Source organism: Heliangelus exortis, chromosome 6 (assembly GCF_036169615.1).
Source record: "Heliangelus exortis chromosome 6, bHelExo1.hap1, whole genome shotgun sequence".
Taxonomy (NCBI): domain Eukaryota; kingdom Metazoa; phylum Chordata; class Aves; order Apodiformes; family Trochilidae; genus Heliangelus; species Heliangelus exortis.
The window spans coordinates 1,026,228-1,044,826 of record NC_092427.1 but is presented as its reverse complement, the minus strand read 5'-3'; the positions used below and the strand labels follow the sequence as shown (position 1 = coordinate 1,044,826).

The following is an 18,599-nucleotide window of genomic DNA, read 5'->3' as shown; positions in this document are numbered from 1 at the left end:
AAATAGGAAGCTCATGAAAGCCCAAGAGTGACCCAGGGTCAGCTCTGCCACTGTAACTTTGAAAAAATACCCAACCAGTTGTAAGGGAAGTCAAGGAGCTGGAAGTACACGTGCTTTTCTTTTTTTTTTTTTTTTTTTTCCCTCTTTTAGCCTGGGTGAGTCTTTTTCTTCTGCCAAACATCACCACTGTGTCAGGCAAAGTTGGGTGTGAGCATCCCTGGGTATAGTGAGCTGCTGGTGTGCCCGTGGGGTATCTCTATCCCAGGGACTCTTTCCCTTGCTGGTCCCAACCTCTAACCCTTCCTTCCCATCCCTCTGCCTCAGCACATCCATCTCCAGCTCCATCCTGCTCCCTGGGCTTGTGCAGAGCCCCTGCAAGCCCTGCCCTTGGCATCCTCCTCCTCCTGATGGAGCCACCACCACCGGGCTGGAGGAAACCCCCTGGAGGTGTGGATTTTTTCAAGGATTTTTTTTTCAAGCATTGGACTTGATGATCTCTGAGGTCTCTTCCAACCCAGCCAATTCTATGATTCTGTGATTCTATGATTTCATAGGGGTTGTTCCTGAAACCCTGCTGGAGAATGAGAGCTTCACCTGGCTGTCCCCAGCAGGTCCATACCTGTAGCCTCCTCTCTGGGAACAAGCAGAGATGACCCAAAGAGGTGGGACAGCAACTAATGGCCAGGATGAGGTTACTGATGCCCAACCCAGGTGGGGAATCGGGGCCTCTGTGACCCCAAAGTCTTTGTATTTGGGCAGATGTAGAAATCCTGTGCTGAGATGAGCCTGCAGGGCAGGGCTCAGCTGTCCCTTGCTCCAGGGGCTGGGGGCTCCTGGCACTGTGGGGGCTCCTCTGAGACCCCAGGGGGGTTTTACACATCTTGCAGCAGAAATGGGTGACATTGGTGGAGTTGAGTTGCTGTCCCCCTTTCCCTCACAGAATACAAGCTCTTGTCACACACTCTGCTTACTGTGGCTTTGAAATACTCCAGTAAGATGGAGGGAATGGAGTGGAATGGAATGGAAATTAGAATAGGATAGGATAGGATAGGATAGGATAGAATAGAATAGAATAGAATAGAATAGAATAGAATAGAATAAATTTCCATTGAAGGGACTTACAGAAATCATCTGGTCCAACTCCCTGCCTCTTCAGTTCAAAATACTAAAATACTATATATTTTTTTATTATTATTCTCACACCTTTGGAGCAAGGAAAGAACAATCCCAGAGGGGTTTTGCTGGCTTTGGGGCTTTTTTTATTGTTTGTTGGGTTGGTTGGAGTGTTTTTGCTTTCTTCTGGGGGGTTTTCCCTAAGGAGAGCCCAGGCCTTTCATTCCTAGCTTCCTATTTTTTTTCTGCCTCTGCCAGGGTTTGTTTTCTCCCTGGGCTCAGGGGAATCACTGCCCAGGGATGGATGGGCTCATCCTGCAGCAGAGGGGCTGGGCTGGCAGGGCAGGAGGATCCTCCAGATCCCCATCCAGCCAACTACCCATCCTTGGGACCTTCTTTATGATGGGATGGGATGGGATGGATGGGATGGGATGGGATGGGATGGGATGGGATGGGATGAGATGGGATGGGATGGGATGGGATGGGATGGATGGGATGGGATGGGATGGGATGGGATGGGATGGGATGGGAGGGTCTGGGATGGGATGGATGGGATGGGATGGGATGGGATGGGATGGGATGGATGGGAGGGGAGGGGAGGGGAGGGGATGGGATGGGATGGGATGGGATGGGATGGGATGGGATGGGATGGGATGGGATGGGATGGGATGGGACGGGAGGCTGGTGGGCTGCAGCTCACTGCTCCGACTGCCAGAGGGAAAAGCTTCCCAGCCCCAGTAACAGCTTCTGATAGCAACAGATTTTATTGTTGTGATTTACTCTTGGTTTTCTAGGGAAAATGGGGGCAGTGCTGGTTTGCTAATAGCCCAAACGGGAAATGGAGTGACTACGTGAGTGCTTGTCTCCAGCTAATAGCCATTTATTCTCTGTAGAAAGAGACATTTGCTGCATTTCTGCTTTAAGTGTTTATCTGAAATGAAGATTGATTTCGTTTCCTGATCAACACAGACATATTTTTCTATAACTTGCCATCTTTACCTGTGCATTTGGGTGAACTATTGCTCTAAAGCTGCATTAATCATACGAGTGTGCCACGCTGTCTTTCTTCTCTGGAACTACTCGCTCTTTCCTTCCACTGTGCTGGTTTGAAGGGGATTTTTCCTCCCCAGCTCTAGTACTTTGAACTTCTTCCTATTGTACTCTTTTTAAAAATTCCAAATTATTTTGGCTTGTCAAAACATTTTCAATTCTAGTTTTCTCCTCACTCTTCTTTTACCTTCCTTGATACCTTGTCCCACAGGGCAGAAGGGGTTTTCCTATGCAGCATGTGAAGAAATGCAGAAATTTAATTTTTACCCCCTTTTTGGATGCCTGTCTGTGTGTGAGCTCAGAAGAACAAAGCAGCACATGGGCATCACCCATTGAAGGGTCCCTCTGTGCCAGCTCAGATGCACGTGCTGCAATCACATCAACACCTCTGATGATCTGCCGAGGGCAACCCCGTGCCTCCTCTGGCCAAGTGATGCTTCCCTCTTACTGGAGAAGATCCATCCCAGCAAGGGGAGCTGGGACACAGCCAGCAGCTCATCTAAAACCTGAAAAAAAACCCCAACCAAACAACAAACCTGTTCTCGTGGGGGAACCTCTCCACATTTGTGACTGTACTCTTTGGGTCAGGACCATTTTTGATCAATATTTTTACCACATTGCTCAAGTGACATTTTTAGTTGCTTGTTTGTTTGGGGGGTTTCTGTTGGGTTTATTTTTTTCATATTAGAAGTGAGATAAGAGAGAACATTGGGCTATGACACGTGCAGTGCTGCATCCCCCCTGCAGCAGCAGCAGCACTGGGGTCCCTCTCTGTGTTGCAGGTGGCATCCCAGTGCTGCTGGGGGGACTTGGCAGCTCTCAATGGGATTTTCAGGTGAGAGTCCAACTCAGCTTTGACCACAGGACTTGGACACCAGGCTTGGAGCCACCCCAGTCCCCTCCAGACCCCCCCAAGGCAGCCCTGGGGATGCAGCCCCTGGAGCAGGGTTGCTGGGTTTCCCATTTTGGTGTCAGAACCAATCTGCTGATTCACGGTGGAATTTTCTGTTCTGAAACCCCCCAGAACTTCCTGAAGGGTGATTAGAATTTGAATTGTGACACCTCCCATGGGTTCCCTGGGTGGTTCTGCATCCCGAGGAGGGTTTTGTTGTGCTGCCTCTCCCCCTGTCCTGTTGCCATCAGAGGCAACACCAGGGCCCCGAGTTCAAAAATCTGTCTGCTTGTGGTTTGGGTGGGGAAAAGGGTTCCTGGTTTTTCCTTCCTAACTCTGTAGCTGCTGAGACCCTGGCAGGGAGTGAAAGCATCTGGGCCATCAGAGGGAAGAAGAGGCAAGGGCAGGGTTGGTTCCTGGGGTCTGACCTTGTCCTGCAGAGACAGCACCGTGAGCTGAGCTGAGCTGGGGCTGCCAGCAGGCTCTGGGCTCCTGTCCCCACCATTGTCCCCACGATGGAGGGCAGCTTTTCCATGGTTACCATTTTCCTTTCACCCACACGATTTCCCTGCCTGGCTGTGGCTGATGGAACAAGCACATTCTCAATCTGCTCGTCTCCCCAGGAGCAATAATATTTTGATTTTAATTTCAGCGATTAGGAGGCAATAGCTCTCCTTAGACTGCTGCAGCTCTGTAACCATAGTGCTGTGATTAACAGCAGAAAATCTTTGCCTGCTTCCAGCCTAGAGGTGGGGAAAAAAGAGGTGAGAGAGGCCTGGAGGGTGGCGGGGAAGGAAAAGAAACACCCCAAAAAAAGGTGAGGGGAAGCTGGACAGTCCAGGGGGTGTGGGCTTTACAAAGCCTGGGTATTAATTGGGTGGGGGGGAATTAACAGACATCATCTCTTGAGGGAAGAAAAGTAAAGTGGGGGAACTTGGTGGTTCAGAGAATCACCGGGAAAGGAGAAAGCCCCAGCAGCTTCAGGGCAGGGCCAGGGAAAGGGTGGGAACAGAGTGGGAGCGTGGGCTGGGAAAGGAAAACATCATGTGGGAAAGCACCGTGGGGTTTGCATCAGCTGTGAATAAAGTGATTGCAGAAAAGGAAGGTGAGGAAGAACAGAGTGAGGAGTGTGTGGCCATCAGCAGAGGTTCTGAACTCCTGCACATCCTCTCCCCACAGCAGGACCTGGACCCGGACCCGCTTTGCTTGGCCTGCAAACCTCCATCCCACGGGACTTTCTGAGCTGAACCCCATCCCCTGGGCTCCTGCCCAGCCGAGGGGTGAGCCCGGACCCTTTGTCTTCCTCCCGCCCCCCCAGCCAAAAGGCAGAGCAGGTTATTTTTAAACCGTGTTCTTTTCCATCCCCCGGCGCTGATGGACTGGTCCAGCCCCGGCACACGGTTCCTGCTCAGCTCTGGGGCTATTTTGCCTGTGATCACCCGTAATTAAGCTCCTTCACTCTTTCCAAGTATGGGAGCTTGCTTTGGTTCTGTGCTTTTCAAACACAACCCCCCCGTTCCCTCCTATTTTCAGAGTTATTAAAAATAACTATTGGCGATCGAGGGATGCTCAAATCCACCAAGTTTTAAAAAAATCCCCCGTGACGCTTAGCTTGACCCGGACATTTTTTTTTTTTTTTTTTTTTTTGCTGTCAGTAACCTTGATTTTGGAGCCCGTTCCCGACCCTCGCTGTCCCCCCCTGCCCCATCCCGGCTGCCGGCTCCTCCCGATGCCCCCGAGCAAAGCGGAGGGTGAGGGGTGGGGAAAAGACACAAAATAAAACGGGGCACGGAGGGGCCGGGCTGCCCCCCAAGCCCCTCCGCAGGTTTTCCAGGTCTCCGCGGGAGCGGTAGTACCGGGAGGGGGAGGGCTGCACCGAGTGGGGCGCTGAGCAGTGCGCAAGGGGCGTTGCGCGGAGGGGTGCGCGCAGAGCGTCGCAGGGCGAAGGTGCGCGGAGTGGGTGCGCAGGGCGGAGCGCGGTGCGTTGCGCGGGGGGGGGGGGGCGGTGCGGAGGGCGGTGCGCGGGGGTGGTGCTTGGGGGGGAGGTGCGCGGAGGGGGCGCGCAGGGGCGGTGCGAAGCGCGGTGCGTCGCGCACGGGAGGGGGGGGGGCCGATACGCGGGGAGCGGTGCGGAGGGCGGTGCGCGGAGGGCGGAGCGTTGCGCGGGGTGGGGGGAACGGGTCCCGTTTCCCCGCCCCAGCCGGCGGCTCCGCGTGGGTGTCGGCAGCGCAGAGCGGCGGCTCCGCGCCCGCAGAGCGGCGGGGCCGGGCCGGGCCGGGTCGGGGCGCGGAGTGGAGCGGAGCGGAGAGGAGCAGCATCTCGGGGGACATTTGGGGGAGCATGTCGGCGCTGCGGAGGAAGCTGGGGGATGAGTACCAGGTGGTGAGCACCTCCGCCAGCGGCGGGGGGTTGCCTCCCCCCCGGGCCGCCCCCCGGGGCAAGCGGCAGCGTTTCGTGGACAAGAACGGGCGGTGCAACGTGCAGCACGGGAACCTCGGGGGGGAGACCAGCCGGTACCTCTCGGACCTCTTCACCACCCTGGTGGACCTGAAGTGGCGCTGGAACCTCTTCATCTTCATCCTGACCTACACGGTGGCCTGGCTCTTCATGGCCTCCATGTGGTGGGTCATCGCCTACATGCGTGGGGACCTCAACAAGGCGCACGATGACAGCTACACCCCCTGCGTGGCCAACGTCTACAACTTCCCCTCAGCCTTCCTCTTCTTCATCGAGACCGAGGCCACCATCGGCTACGGCTACCGCTACATCACCGACAAGTGCCCCGAGGGCATCATCCTTTTCCTCTTCCAGTCCATCCTGGGCTCCATCGTGGACGCCTTCCTCATCGGCTGCATGTTCATCAAGATGTCTCAGCCCAAGAAGAGGGCCGAGACGCTGATGTTCAGCGAGCACGCCGCCATCTCCATGCGGGACGGGAAGCTGACCCTCATGTTCAGGGTGGGCAACCTCCGCAACAGCCACATGGTCTCGGCGCAGATCCGCTGCAAGCTGCTCAAAGTAAGTGTGTTCCTGCCCCACCGACACCCCCCATCCCCCCGAGCCCCCACCTCCTCCTCCTCCTCCCCACCTCTGGGGATGCTGCTCCCTCCGAGCCTTTTTTTGGTGGCTTTGCCGTCCCTCCCTGCTGCCCGGGGCCACCCCCAGCTCCCCGTGATGCTTCTCAGGCACCGGATTTCGCCCCCGAAGCATCGGGTTTACCGGCAGCCTCGCTGGAGAATATTTATAGTCAGCGCCGGATTTACATGCATATTTATATCTTGCTATAAAACGCTACATTTCTCTGGCACGGGGATGGTTTGTCGCTTGAATTCCTTGCTTGTGCGCTCTAAACGGAAGCTCCTTGCCTTTCTGTGCTTATTTTCCGTGCTTTTGGGCAACCGGGAGAGCCCAGCCGGGCACAACTTGGTGCAGGTGGTGCGTGAACTTGAAGGAGAGCAGCACGGCAGGGGTCAGGAATTTGATAAAATCGTGCGGGTGGCTTGCGATGTGTCGGGGAAAGCGGGTGTTTGAGACTGGCCAGGACGGCTCGGGTGATGTTTGACGTCTGCAGAGCAGCCCGCACCTTTCCCCGGCTGGCAGGAGGGGTTGGGAGCCCTGGCCTGGGGGTGGATGCTCTGCAGAGATCCCCTGGTCTGGGGCGCCCTGCCTGGGGGGTGCCTCGAATCTTCACCCCCTCCCCGCGCCTGGGGGATGCTGACCCCCTGACTCCTGCACCCGGACAAGTGCAGTTTGCTCCGAGGTTTCTGAAGTTGTTTTGGCCCAAATCTGTGTTTTTGCAGCAGGGGGTGTGCAGGCAGGATCATCGCTGTGCTGGGGGGGGTTGTGTCTGCAGGACCCCCACTGCACCGCACCCGGAGGGGGGGGTTGTGGCCATAGGAAAGGCAGTGCCGGCACTCGGGAAGCTGCCGAGGGATTTAAAGATGTGAGAGACTTAAAAGATTGCCCAGGATTTCTTCTCCGTGCCATGCTGGGGACCCCCCAGGGTGAAAATGATGCTGTGGCTGCAGCTGAGCTGGAGCATCTCTCCCTGTGCTTTGCTTTTCCATTCACCCCCTGAACTCTCAGTGATGCTTTTCCTTGCTAGGAGCTCTCCCCGCGTCAGAAGTTTAGGTGGGTAAATTGGGGGACGTGTAATTAGCCTGGGAGGTAATCATCTGGTCATTAGAGGGCGTCTCCCATCACCTTGCCTGAGGAGGCCATCCTGCCTGGGGACAGGTGTGGCTGTCACCTTCAAGGTAGCTCTGTAACAGCTTGAGAGAATAAAAAAGAGTCATTAACGTTACAGATTTTAAAATCCAGAGGTGCTGCAGGGGGGACTTTTAGAAATTGGAGAATGAAGCTCAGCGTGGCTCCAAAATAACCTCTAAAATATCCTGGAATTCCTGGAGCTGCCCTTGCACAGATTAGGGCTGTCACTTGTCCTGGCTGTGTGATGACAGTGCTGGGGGCAGAGGGGTGAAGGTTTTGCTATTTAAAAATAGCAGAAAGCAGGCTGGCCCTGCCTCCCAGGGCATCCTTCCCTTTGGGAACAGCTAAAGTGCAGGCATGAGGAATGCCACCCAGGGGGTGGGAGCTCTGGGCGTGGGCAGCTGCAAGTGTGGGGGGAGAAAAGTGAAAAAGGGTTGAAATGTGTGGTTTTTTTTGTTTTTTGTGTGTTTTTGTTTTGGGTTTGTTTTTTGGTTTTTTTTTTTTTGTTTTTTTTTTTTTTTTGTGGGTATGGTTAGAGCTGGCTCTGCACATCCCCTGCCAAATGTCTCTGTGGGGTGCTGGGGGGGGAGAGGGAGAAGAGGGAAGGGGAATCAGTGTCTGGCCAGCCATAGGAAAAAAAAAAAAAGGAAAATAAACCAAGGGAAGTAAAGCAAGGGGATGCTGCCAGGCATGGACAGGCTGTCCAGTGTGGCCAGGGAAAATTGCTGCTTCAGGGCTTCTGCTGGGGTTTGCATAAACTTTTAGTGCAGGTTCAGTGGGGATCCAGGTGGGCAGAGCTGACTGTAGGGCTGCTGGTGGATTTTCTGCTGAAGTTCTTCTTGTTTGGTAGAAAACCCCACTGTCAGATGGGAAATCCCAATACACTGGGTTTAGGTTTAGTTTGTTTCCTTTTTTTTTCCTGGTAAGCTAATGCCATGCTGGAGGAAAAAAAAAAAAACAAGCAAACAAATACAGAGCCTTGAAAGTGGGAAGTGAGTGCAAAGGTTCGTTCATCATAATATTCTTTGTCTTTTTTTTTTCTTTTTAATTTTTTAAATGAATCTCCAAGATTGTGAAGAACTCGGATGAAACTTGTGAGCCCTGTGCTCACCTCCTGATGTTGCTCTGAGCCAAAAGAGTCACCCAAGGGCATTGCTTTTGCCAAGCCTGCTGGTTGGAACAGCAGAGCTGTCAATAGTTCCCAGTTCTCACACCCTGCCAGGGGTCGAATGGATGCTGCCTGCACCCCGGGGCAGCTGTAACACAACCCCTGCTTTGTCTGGGAGATTGTCACTCCCCAGCCCTCCAGCCTGTGACTTGGCAGCTGAATAATGCAACACCTGATTTTCCTGCAACTGGGAAACAGGAGCTTCTGGTGATGGCTTTTTTTTTTTTTTTCCCCAGGGATCCCCTGAGCTGGGGTGGGAGTGGGAGCAGGGTCCTCCCATGGCACAGCCAAGAGGAACTTTTGGCCTCAAGTTGCTCCAGGGGAGGTTGAGGTTGGAGCTGGGGAAGAATTTCTCCCTGGAAAGGGTTGTCAGGGCCTGGCCCAGGCTGCCCAGGGCAGGGCTGGAGTCCCCATCATCCCTGGAGGGGTTTCAGAGCCTGGGGATGTGGGGATGAGGGACATGGGGCAGTGCTGGGGGAAGGGTTGGACTGGGTGACCTTGAAGTTCTTTCTCAACCAGAGTGATTCTGTGATGGAGTCCCCATCATCCCTGGAGGGGTTTCAGAGCCCTGGAGATGTGGGGATGAAGGACATGGGGCAGTGTTGGGGGAAGGGTTGGACTGGGTGATCCCAAAACTCTTTTCCAACCTAAATGCTGCTGTGATTCTGTGGGTTAGAAGGCTTTGGGCTGGTTGGTTCAGATCTTGGGGCAGGGACTGCTGGGCATTCCATGGAAAGCATCCATGGGGAGGAGCCAGGTAAAGCCCAGAGGTCTGGGCAGTGGTAGCTGAAGTTCTAAGTCAAGGAGGCAGAGGTTTTACAACCAGCCCTTCAAACACAGCCCTGGACCACAAGCCTCTGTAAAAAGCCTGGTGCCTGTGGAGCCCTAATTGCATTTCCTTGGCTCTCTGGGGCCACCGTTTGCCTCTGTCCCAAAGCTGAGCCAGGTGAGGGGTCCTGGTGTCCAACCCTCCCCTCCCCTGGGGGTGCAAAGGGGGGGGATGGCTGGTGGGGCCCTGCCTCTTCCCTGGAGCTGCTCCCTGCCCTGCTGAGGGGAGGTTCCTTGGTGCTTTCCTGGGGGTTCTGCCTGTTTTCCCCAGAAGGAGCCTTCTCTCCCCAGCAGGAACAAGCAGAGCTGGGCAGGCAGGAGCTGTGTGAAGCTGTGCTCTGGATCTCTGGTGCCTCTCCTGCAGCAGCCCGGCAGGCACTGGGATGGGTTATGGGGTGTGTGTGTGTGTGTGTGCCATCAATCTGCTTTTTTCACCCACCAGAATTTATATCCCCATTTCTTAGGTGAAACTTCAGGGTAAGAAAGCACACAATTGTTTGCCTGGGGTTTAAAAACCCTCCAAACCCCATGACCATTCAGGGAAAATGTTAAAAATAGAAACCAAATCCCAAGCAAGGCACATAATCCTGTTTTCCTCTGTCTGGTGCTTTTGTGGGGTTTTTTGTCTTGTTTTTTTTTTTTTTTTTTTGGGTTGGGTTGGGTTGGGTTTTTTTGGCTCCCAACTGCTTCCCACCCCCGTGTAGCTGCACCCTTTGCACTCTCGGGGGGGGGGGATGCCTCACGCCCTGGGGGCACCCAGCACCCTGCCAGATCCCCCCTGCAGCCACCAGTGCTGGGTGTTTTACTGGGGACACGGGACTGGGAGGCACTGGTGTGCTTTGCAGGGGCACTGATGGACATCTCCCCCTCCATTCACACAGGTGGGGGGGGAACAGGTTGGAATCAGGAGAATGGAAACAAGGTTAGGGGAGAAATCAGAGGAAGGATTGCACATCTTCCTGTGGGCACTGGAAGATGCTCACCCCTCCCCTGGCCACGGGGGTGGATCAGGCTCTGCCCTGGGATGCTGTCAGGATGCTGTCGGGATGCTGTCGGGATGCTTGGATTCTGTTAGGATGTTGTCAGGATGCTGTCGGGATGCTGTGGTGCTGTCAGGATGCTGTCAGGATGCTGTCAGGATGCTGTCGGGATACTGGGATGCTGTCAGGATGCTGGGATTCTGTTGTGATGCTGGGATGCTGTCGGGATGCTGTCGGGATGCTGTCGGGATGCTGTCGGGATGCTGTCGGGATGCTGTCGGGATGCTGTCGGGATGCTGTGGTGCTGTCGGGATGCTGTGGGGATGCTGTGGTGCTGTCGGGATGCTGCCAGGATGCTGTGGTGCTGTCAGGATGCTGTCGGGATGCTGGGATGCTGTCGGGATGCTGTGGTGCTGTCAGGATGCTGTCGGGATGCTGGGATGCTGTCGGGATGCTGTGGGGATGCTGTGGTGCTGTCAGGATGCTGTCAGGATGCTGTGGTGCTGTCAGGATGCTGTCGGGATGCTGTCAGGATGCTGTCGGGATGCTGTGGTGCTGTCAGGATGCTGTCGGGATGCTGTGGTGCTGTCAGGATGCTGTCGGGATGCTGGGATGCTGTCGGGATGCTGTGGTGCTGTCGGGATGCTGGGATGCTGTCGGGATGCTGTGGTGCTGTCGGGATGCTGTGGTGCTGTCGGGAGGCTGTGGTGCTGTCGGGAGGCTGTGGTGCTGTCGGGAGGCTGTGGTGCTATCGGGAGGCTGTGGTGCTGTCGGGAGGCTGTGGTGCTGGCTGCCCCCGGGTGACATCCCTCTCTCTCTCTCTCTCTCCCTCTTGGTCTCTGCAGTCCCGGCAGACCCCAGAGGGTGAGTTCCTCCCCCTGGATCAGCTGGAGCTGGACGTGGGTTTCAGCACAGGGGCTGACCAGCTCTTCCTGGTGTCCCCACTCACCATCTGCCACGTGATTGACGCCAAGAGCCCCTTCTACGACCTCTCCCAGCGCAGCATGCAGACCGAGCAGTTCGAGATCGTCGTCATCCTGGAGGGCATCGTGGAGACCACGGGTGAGTGACTGAGTGAATCCTGGGAGAAAACAAAACCCCAAAAACCCAAAACCCAGCCCCACTCACCCCCCAGGGCTGTCGCCCCCCACCCCTGCTGGAAAACCCGGGGGCTGCAGGCTTTGAATCCAAGGCACGTTTTGGTAATGGTTGGAGACAGACAAAGTGGTGTTTGGTTTGGTTTGGTTTTTTTTCTTCTTTTCCTACCAAATGGAAGCATTGGAAGGGTTTTAAAGCAGTGTCTCTGTTACCAAGGTGATGCACCTGGCAGGAGGAACCTCCCTGTGGGGTGGGGAGTGGGTCCTGGGGGGCTCCTGCAGCATCAGCTCTGTGGCTGGGGAGAGGCAGGGGGGAACCTCCCTCTGATTGACAGGAGGAACTCCCTGATATTTTAATTAAAACTCCCTGATATTTCAATTAAAACTCCCTGATATTTCAGTAAAAACACTCCTATTTCTCAGGAGGCCTCCCTGCTCCAAGCCTAGCTGGCTCCTAGGAGGTTTCTGACATGGGGACCAGAGGGCTCCCAGGTGTTTGTTTCTTTTTCCTAGCAGAACTGTTTTAAAACACCAAACCATTGGAGGGGAAAAAAAAAAAGCAATTTGTAAATAGCTCATTAGAATTTTAAAACCAAGTGGTGTGTTTTTATACTTTTGAGTTTGTTTTGGGAAATGTTTCAGGCTTGGGCACTATACATACAATGACACCAAGAACTGGGATTCTCTGGGTCTGGAAAGCCTGACTCGTGTAAGCTTGCAAGTTTTGTGACCTACTTTCTCAGATGAGATGAATATTGAGTAAAATAGAGCAAAATGTGCTGTATCTTGATAAAATATGGAAGGATGAAGGGGTTTTTAGAATTTAAAAAGTCTTTAAAATTGTGACTAAATGAGCAGGGAGGAAAGTGTAGAGCTGGAGGGCAGCTGGACTGGAGAAGAACTGGTCCCAGTGGTGGGGAGAGCCTGGAAAAAGAGAGCTGGAGGTGCCAGGGGTGGTGGTCAGGAGGTGAAGGTCTTCATGGCAGAACCTGGGGTTTGTTCTTGGGTCCCCAGCAGGCAGCTTGGGCTGAGGGAGGTCCAGGGAAGGAGCAGAGGAGGTGAGGGAAGGGGCAGTCTCACCTGAAGGATGCCTTTTCCTATAAAGAGAGGACTGTTGGACATTTAGTAGGTTTTAAACTTGCAGAAAGTCAGGACCCATCTTTCCATCCTGCTGCTCTCCCTGCAGGTTCTTTATCATAGAATCACAGAATCATGGAATGGGCTGGGTTGGAAGGGACCTCAGAGCTCATCAAGTCCAACCCTTGCTCCACTCCCCCCGTGGTTCCCAGCCCATGGCACTGAGTGCCACATCCAGGCTCTTTTGAAATATCTCCAGGGATGGAGAATCCACCCCTTCCCTGGGCAGCCCATTCCAATGGCTGATCCCCCTCTCCAGAAAGAAATTCTTTCTCATGTCCAACCTAAACCTCCCCTGGCACAACTTGAGACCTCTTGTGCCCTCTTGTCTTGCTGAGAGTTGCCTGGGAAAAGAGCCCAACCCCCCCCTGGCTCCAACCTCCTTTCAGGGAGTTGGAGAGAGTGATGAGGTCTCCCCTGAGCCTCCTCTTCTCCAGCCTCAACACCCCCAGCTCCCTCAGCCTCTCCTCATAGGATCTGTGCTGGATCCCTTCCCCAGCCCAGTTGCCTCCTTTGGACCTGCTCCAGCACCTCAATCTCCTTCCTGAGCTGAGGGGCCCAGAACTGGACACAGGACTCAAGCTGTGGCCTCCCCAGGGCTGAGCACAGGGGCAGAATCCCTTCCCTGGACCTGCTGGCCACGCTGTTCCTGAGCCAGCCCAGGATGCCATTGGCCTTCTTGGCTACCTGGGCACACTGCTGGCTCATGGTCACCTTCCTGGCAATATCATGATTTCCACCTCCCCTGCACTCACCTCAAAGCCCCAGGTCCTGCTCTTGCTCTGGGGAGGTGTGAGCCCTGGGGGTGGCTGTTTGGGTGCAGTTTGTGCTTGCAAACCTACGTCTTGTCTGGAGGAAAGGAGGAGAGGTTTCAGCAGGGGCACTTTAGTGTGAGACTGAGGATGATGCTGTGATGGGGGAGTGCTGGGAGCTGGGCTCCTTATTGAGGGGGGGTTATTGGAAATGTCACAAACCAGCTCTCAGGCTGCTCTGGTGCCTGTTCTGGTGCCTGTTCTGCAGGTCAGGCTGCTCTCTGCTTGCTTCCCCCTGGGCATGGGGTGCTCCCTGCCCTGCCTGGAGCCTGCCCGTGCTGGCAGAAGGGCAGGACAAGGACACCTCTGCTGGGGTGGGAAGAGCAGGAATCTCTGGCAGGAGTTTGGAAGCTGGGGATGGGGTGTGAGGTGTGAAAACGGTGCTTGGGTGGTGTGTGTGGGACAGCTGGGGAGGGGTCACACCTTTGGAAAGCTGAAAAGCAGCCAGGCCCCAGGGATGCTCTGCCTGCATCTGTGTCCCAGGGCTAGAACAGGTAAACTTTTAAACAGGTCTTGACTGCAGCATGGGGAGCTTGCAACCTCTCAGCCAGGGGGCTGTCTTTGTTGGAGTTATCTGCTGCCCTCCAACCCATTCCTGCACAGAAAAATCATCATCATCATCATTTTGTATCATTAAACTGAACTGAATTGGATGTTGAAGCAGGGAGGGCTCTGTTTCAGTACTAGAGAAGAATGCAAAGGGAAGGATTTGTATCACCAAGCAGTTTTGGCATTTGGTTTCTCTCTGAAGGTCCCAGAAGCAAGCTGAGGTCAGGACAGGGCTGGTGCCTTGATGTCAGGGCATCTCCTGGGATACCTGCCTAGGAGCTGCTGTCCTGGTTGAACACTGGGCTCCAGCTCTGATGTTTCCCTCTGGAAAGGGATTTTCCCCATGGATGCCTTCTGAGCAGAAGAGCAGGTTTGGGAGAAACTCTTCCCTAGCTCTAGATGTGCTGCTTGGCCACATCTCCTGACATGACAGCCGGGTCAGGGGACCTGATAAAATCACACCAGGTCAGTCAGCAGCTGGATATTAGAGCCCATTTGCCTATTTTTTAAACCTGCTGTCTGATTTTTTTTTTATTTTTTTTTTTTAATATATTTATTTCTGTAAAAAATCAACTGGAATCACATCAGCCCCATGGAAATGAATTGTTTTCTTCCCCAGCCCAGCCATGCAGCTCAGAGTCCCCCTCTTTGCTCCCAGCTCCTGGCATCTCAGCTGCCCCTGCCTGGGCTGCCTCAGGGTCCACTCCAGCTCCTTGCAGCTGGTGATTTGTAGCTTATTTCATGGAGGACACTTTGATATTCATGAAAATTCTTCCACTTTGAAGGGCAGCTGGTGCTCTCAGCCTCCTCTCCTGGCTACTTTTTCAAGTCCAGGGTTTTCTGTGTCTGCCTGAGAGGTGCTGGGAGATTTGGCTCAGATCTGCACCCACCCCAGGGAAAGCACTGAGGTGCTCCCACCCCTCTCCCACGTCCTGGGCAGCTCTGGTGGCCTTAGACAGCCAGCAAAAAATAACACAGACCTTCATCTCCTGGGGTGCTCCTAGCACTGCTTCTCTGCTGGGTGTCCTGATGTGACATGAGTGGCCTTTAGCCTGGAGCTGCAGCAGGCAGAAATACCCAGAACACAAATAAAGGCAGGCTTCTGGTTCAGCAGAGGGGAAATAAGAGAGAGAGAACTGGAAGGATCCAGGGGGTGGATTCACGGGTCTGGAAATTCTTCAGAGTGTTGTGTAAAATCCTGATTTCCAGAGCTGCTCAGCAGTGCTGTCACCTTTCTGCCTGGATGGGGAGCAGGGGGGGACAGGGGCAGTTGTCAGAAAACCCTGGGGTACTTTGCCATTTCCCAGCTTATTCCCATCCCATCCCAGCCCTGCTGCAGGCCAGGGGGCAAGTGGTGTAGAAATGATAAAAAGGATCCATGGGAAGTGAGTGTTTGTGCCTCTGCTCCAGCCCCTGGCTTTAGGCATCCTGACAGCATTTGGGTTGAATCAGCTCTGTCTTCTGAGAGGGACTTGGAGCCTCTTGGTGTTCTTCAGCAGGTGCTTAGGAAGGCTTTTTTTCTCTTTGACTTTGTTTTTTGCTTTAATCAGATGAATTTTGATATGCAGTGTTACTGAGGGATTTAGAGAATTAGTAAATATATACAGTAATCCTTGTTTTGATTGTCTGCAGGGACAGTAAAGATATTTTTTTTTTTTTTTTTGGAGCAGTCTAATGAGTTGTTTAAGCAGGATCTTCTTGCTTTAGAAGTCCCACTTGGCTGATTAAAATCACTGTTTCCATTGCCTTCTCTCATTAAATCATAGAAAAAAAGGTTTCTCATAGATGCCTCCCAACTTGATTGAGTTAATTTACTGCCTCATCACTGAAATTTTAATTTCTGGCAACGTAAACATTCCTGTATGCTATTTCCTTAAGTTACAGCTCAGGTAACAACCCCTGGGCAGCCCCAGCACATCCCTGGGGGAAAGGATGCTGGGTGGGCAGAGCCTCCCCACCTCTCCTCTTCCCAGAGGGAAAGTGGCCTTCCCAGCCAGCCCATTGGAGTTTTAATTTATTTTTTTTTTTAGGAAACAGGAGGAAAATATCTGAGCAGAGAGATTTTCCTAGGAGGTCATGGCCAGGGGTGCTGGAGGTGGCCCTGAGTGGCTCCAGACTCTCAGGCTCTGGGCTCATCCGAGCACTGGAGCTTTCCCTGGGGAGGGAGGGTGTTTCCCTGGATGCTGAGTGCTGGCTGGAAGGTTTGCTGTGTTCCCAGGTTTGGGAGAGTCAGGCAGCAAGAGGAGTTTCACAGCTGAGATGCTCAGATGGCATTTGGGAGCTCAGAGCTGGTTGTGATTCATAAGGGTAATTGCTAATCATTAAGGATTATTTTCTGATGCTCACCCAACCCCTCCATTATTATCATAACATGTAATTTTGAGGAACACTCAAAGCATTTATTTTCCAAACCCATTGTCCTGCTTTCACATTATTGTGATGGAGAATCTCCAGCTCTGCTGTCAGCAAATCTTCCCGGGGGGGGTTTGTGGGGAGAGCAAATTTTGACTCCTCAGCTCTGCTCTGTCCCTGCTGAGGAGCTGCCTGGATTTCAGAGTTGCTGCAGTGTCCTGCCAAGGGCCCAGGAGCTGCTGAGATTGCTTAAAAAAACAAAAAAAAAAGAGTAAAAAGGAACAGTTAGTAAGAACCTGAACCATGCAGAACCCTGGCAGGAACAGGGTGAGAATCCTCGTTCTGTTTAGAAGCTGTAATGGTATTTTGGAAACCTTTTAACATAATTTTCTGGTTAAAGAAATCAGACAGCCTGCCAGGCTTTTTAATTGAATAAATAGAGATGGAGTCCCAGGCCTTGTCCATTGGTTTTGCTGCTAGAAATGTGAATAAGTGGAGCTGGGAGGCCCTGGGTCTCTGGGGGAAGGGTTTTATCAGAAGCTTGGAGATGGGAGTGATTTGAAAACTGAAACAATTTGAGCCAACAAAGAGCTGATGGGACTTAGGTAATTTCTAGGGCTATGGAATTTTTTTTTTTTTCTCCTGGGCATTATTCTCAAGGTCTCTTAGCTTCCAAGAAGCCTCCTTACAAGCTCAGTGGCTTTCAAAGTGCAGCACAAAACAAGCTTCCTCTGGTTTTAGCTTACCATTTGGATTTGGGGTTTTTTTGGCAGCTGTGGTCCAGGTGTTGTGGGCAGAGGGCAGGAGAGAGGGGGAAATCTCTGGAATTCATGGAGGAGCTCATCAGAATCCAACCTTTGCATCACTGGGGTGTTGGTAGGCTTCAGAAATTCTGCCTTGCTCCTCATCCTCTTCCACTCCTTCTCCACCATCTCAAAGTAGTTCTGGGGACCGGGTCTTGGTTTTCTTGGTTTTCTGACTGTGCTGCCAGGGCAGGGGTTTGGATAGAGAGGTGGAGCCAGGAGCCCCTTGCATTGCTCCATCATCCAGGGCTCCTTCTGTGCCCCTCTGCACCAGGATGGTGTGGGGCTGGGGGCAGCTTGGGGCTGGGGAGTGTGGACCTGTAAATGTGTCCTGGGTCTGTTTGTCCTGGGTCTGTTTGTCCTGGGTCTGTTTGTCCTGGGTCTGTTTGTCCTGGGTCTGTTTGTCCTGGTTCTGTTTGTCCTGGGTCTGTTTGTTCTTTCCTCTTTTTCTTTCTCTTTTTCTTTCTCTTTTTCTTTCTCTTTTTCTTTCTCTTTTTCTTTCTCTTTCTCTTTCTCTTTCTCTTTCTCTTTCTCTTTCTCTTTCTCTTTCTCTTTCTCTTTCTCTTTCTCTTTCTCTTTCTCTTTCTCTTTCTCTTTCTCTTTCTCTTTCTCTTCTCTTTCTCACTTTCTCTTTCTCCTCTTTCTCTTTCTCTTTCTCTCTTTCTCTTTTCTCTTTCCTCTTTCCTCTTCTCTTTCTCTTTCTCTTTCTCTTTCTCTTCTCTTTCTCTTTCTCTTTCTCTTTCTCTTTCTCTTTCTCTTTCTCTTCTTTCTCTTTCTCTTCTTCTCTTTCTCTTTTTTTTTCCTCTTTTTTTTTCCTCTTTTTTTTTCCTCTTTTTTTTTTCCTCTTTTTTTTTTCCTCTTTTTTTTTTCCTCTTTTTTTTTTCCTCTTTTTTTTTCCTCTTTTTTTTCCTCTTTTTTTTTCCTCTTTTTTTTTTTCCTCTTTTTTTTTTCCTCTTTATTTTTTTTCCTCATTTTTTTCCTAATTCCTCCTCCTGCCTCCAGCAGCAACCCCCCAAAACACTGAATTTCTCTGCAGAAAGCCCCAGGACCCTTTCTCCTTTTTACCCTTTGATGTCTGTGGAGGTGAGGAGAGGAAACTGGCAGTGGTTTGACCCAGAGCCCCGCAGGAGCTCTCCTCTCACCAGGGATAATCTGAATTACTGGTGATTCATCCCAAGTGGTGTCTGCAGGAAATCCTTCTCCCTGCTCCATCAGAACCCATCCCTTCTCCTTGAGAGAGCTCCTGCTGCAGTGCTGGGTGTGCTGGCACAGGAGGACCTTGTACTCATCCACTTCCATGGCTTTTTTTTTTTTCCCTGAATAATTATTGGAGCAAGTCATCTCTGGGGGAGTGACACGGGTAACCAGCTGGAAAACTCAGGAGCACTGAAAACTTGATGCCTGGTACAGATCTCCAGGGAATCAAACATGTTTAATAAGAAAAATAGGACCAGCTGGTTGCTATAGGAGAATGGGAACTGTGGGTTTGGGTCTGGGGTGCCCAGGGGATGGGGATGGTGTCAGCTCATCCCAAGCCCCCGGCAGAGGTGGAAGGCAAAGGGTTGGAGTTTTTTCTTGGAGCAGAATCCATATGGTTGGTGGGGGTGTT

At 52.6% G+C, this 18,599-nt stretch overlaps 1 protein-coding gene across 1 annotated transcript in view; it reads left to right on the top strand.

Annotated features, from left to right (window-relative positions):
- The first annotated feature begins 5,193 nt into the window (after positions 1–5,193).
- The window catches only part of KCNJ3 (potassium inwardly rectifying channel subfamily J member 3), a 35,338-nt gene continuing 21,932 nt past the window's right edge, over positions 5,194–18,599 (top strand). Inside the window, exons 1-2 of the mRNA XM_071746329.1 lie at positions 5,194–6,073; positions 11,086–11,302. Coding sequence (XP_071602430.1) covers positions 5,396–6,073; positions 11,086–11,302 — 895 coding nt within the window. The 5' untranslated portion in view covers positions 5,194–5,395. The remainder of the gene's footprint in view (positions 6,074–11,085; positions 11,303–18,599) is intronic.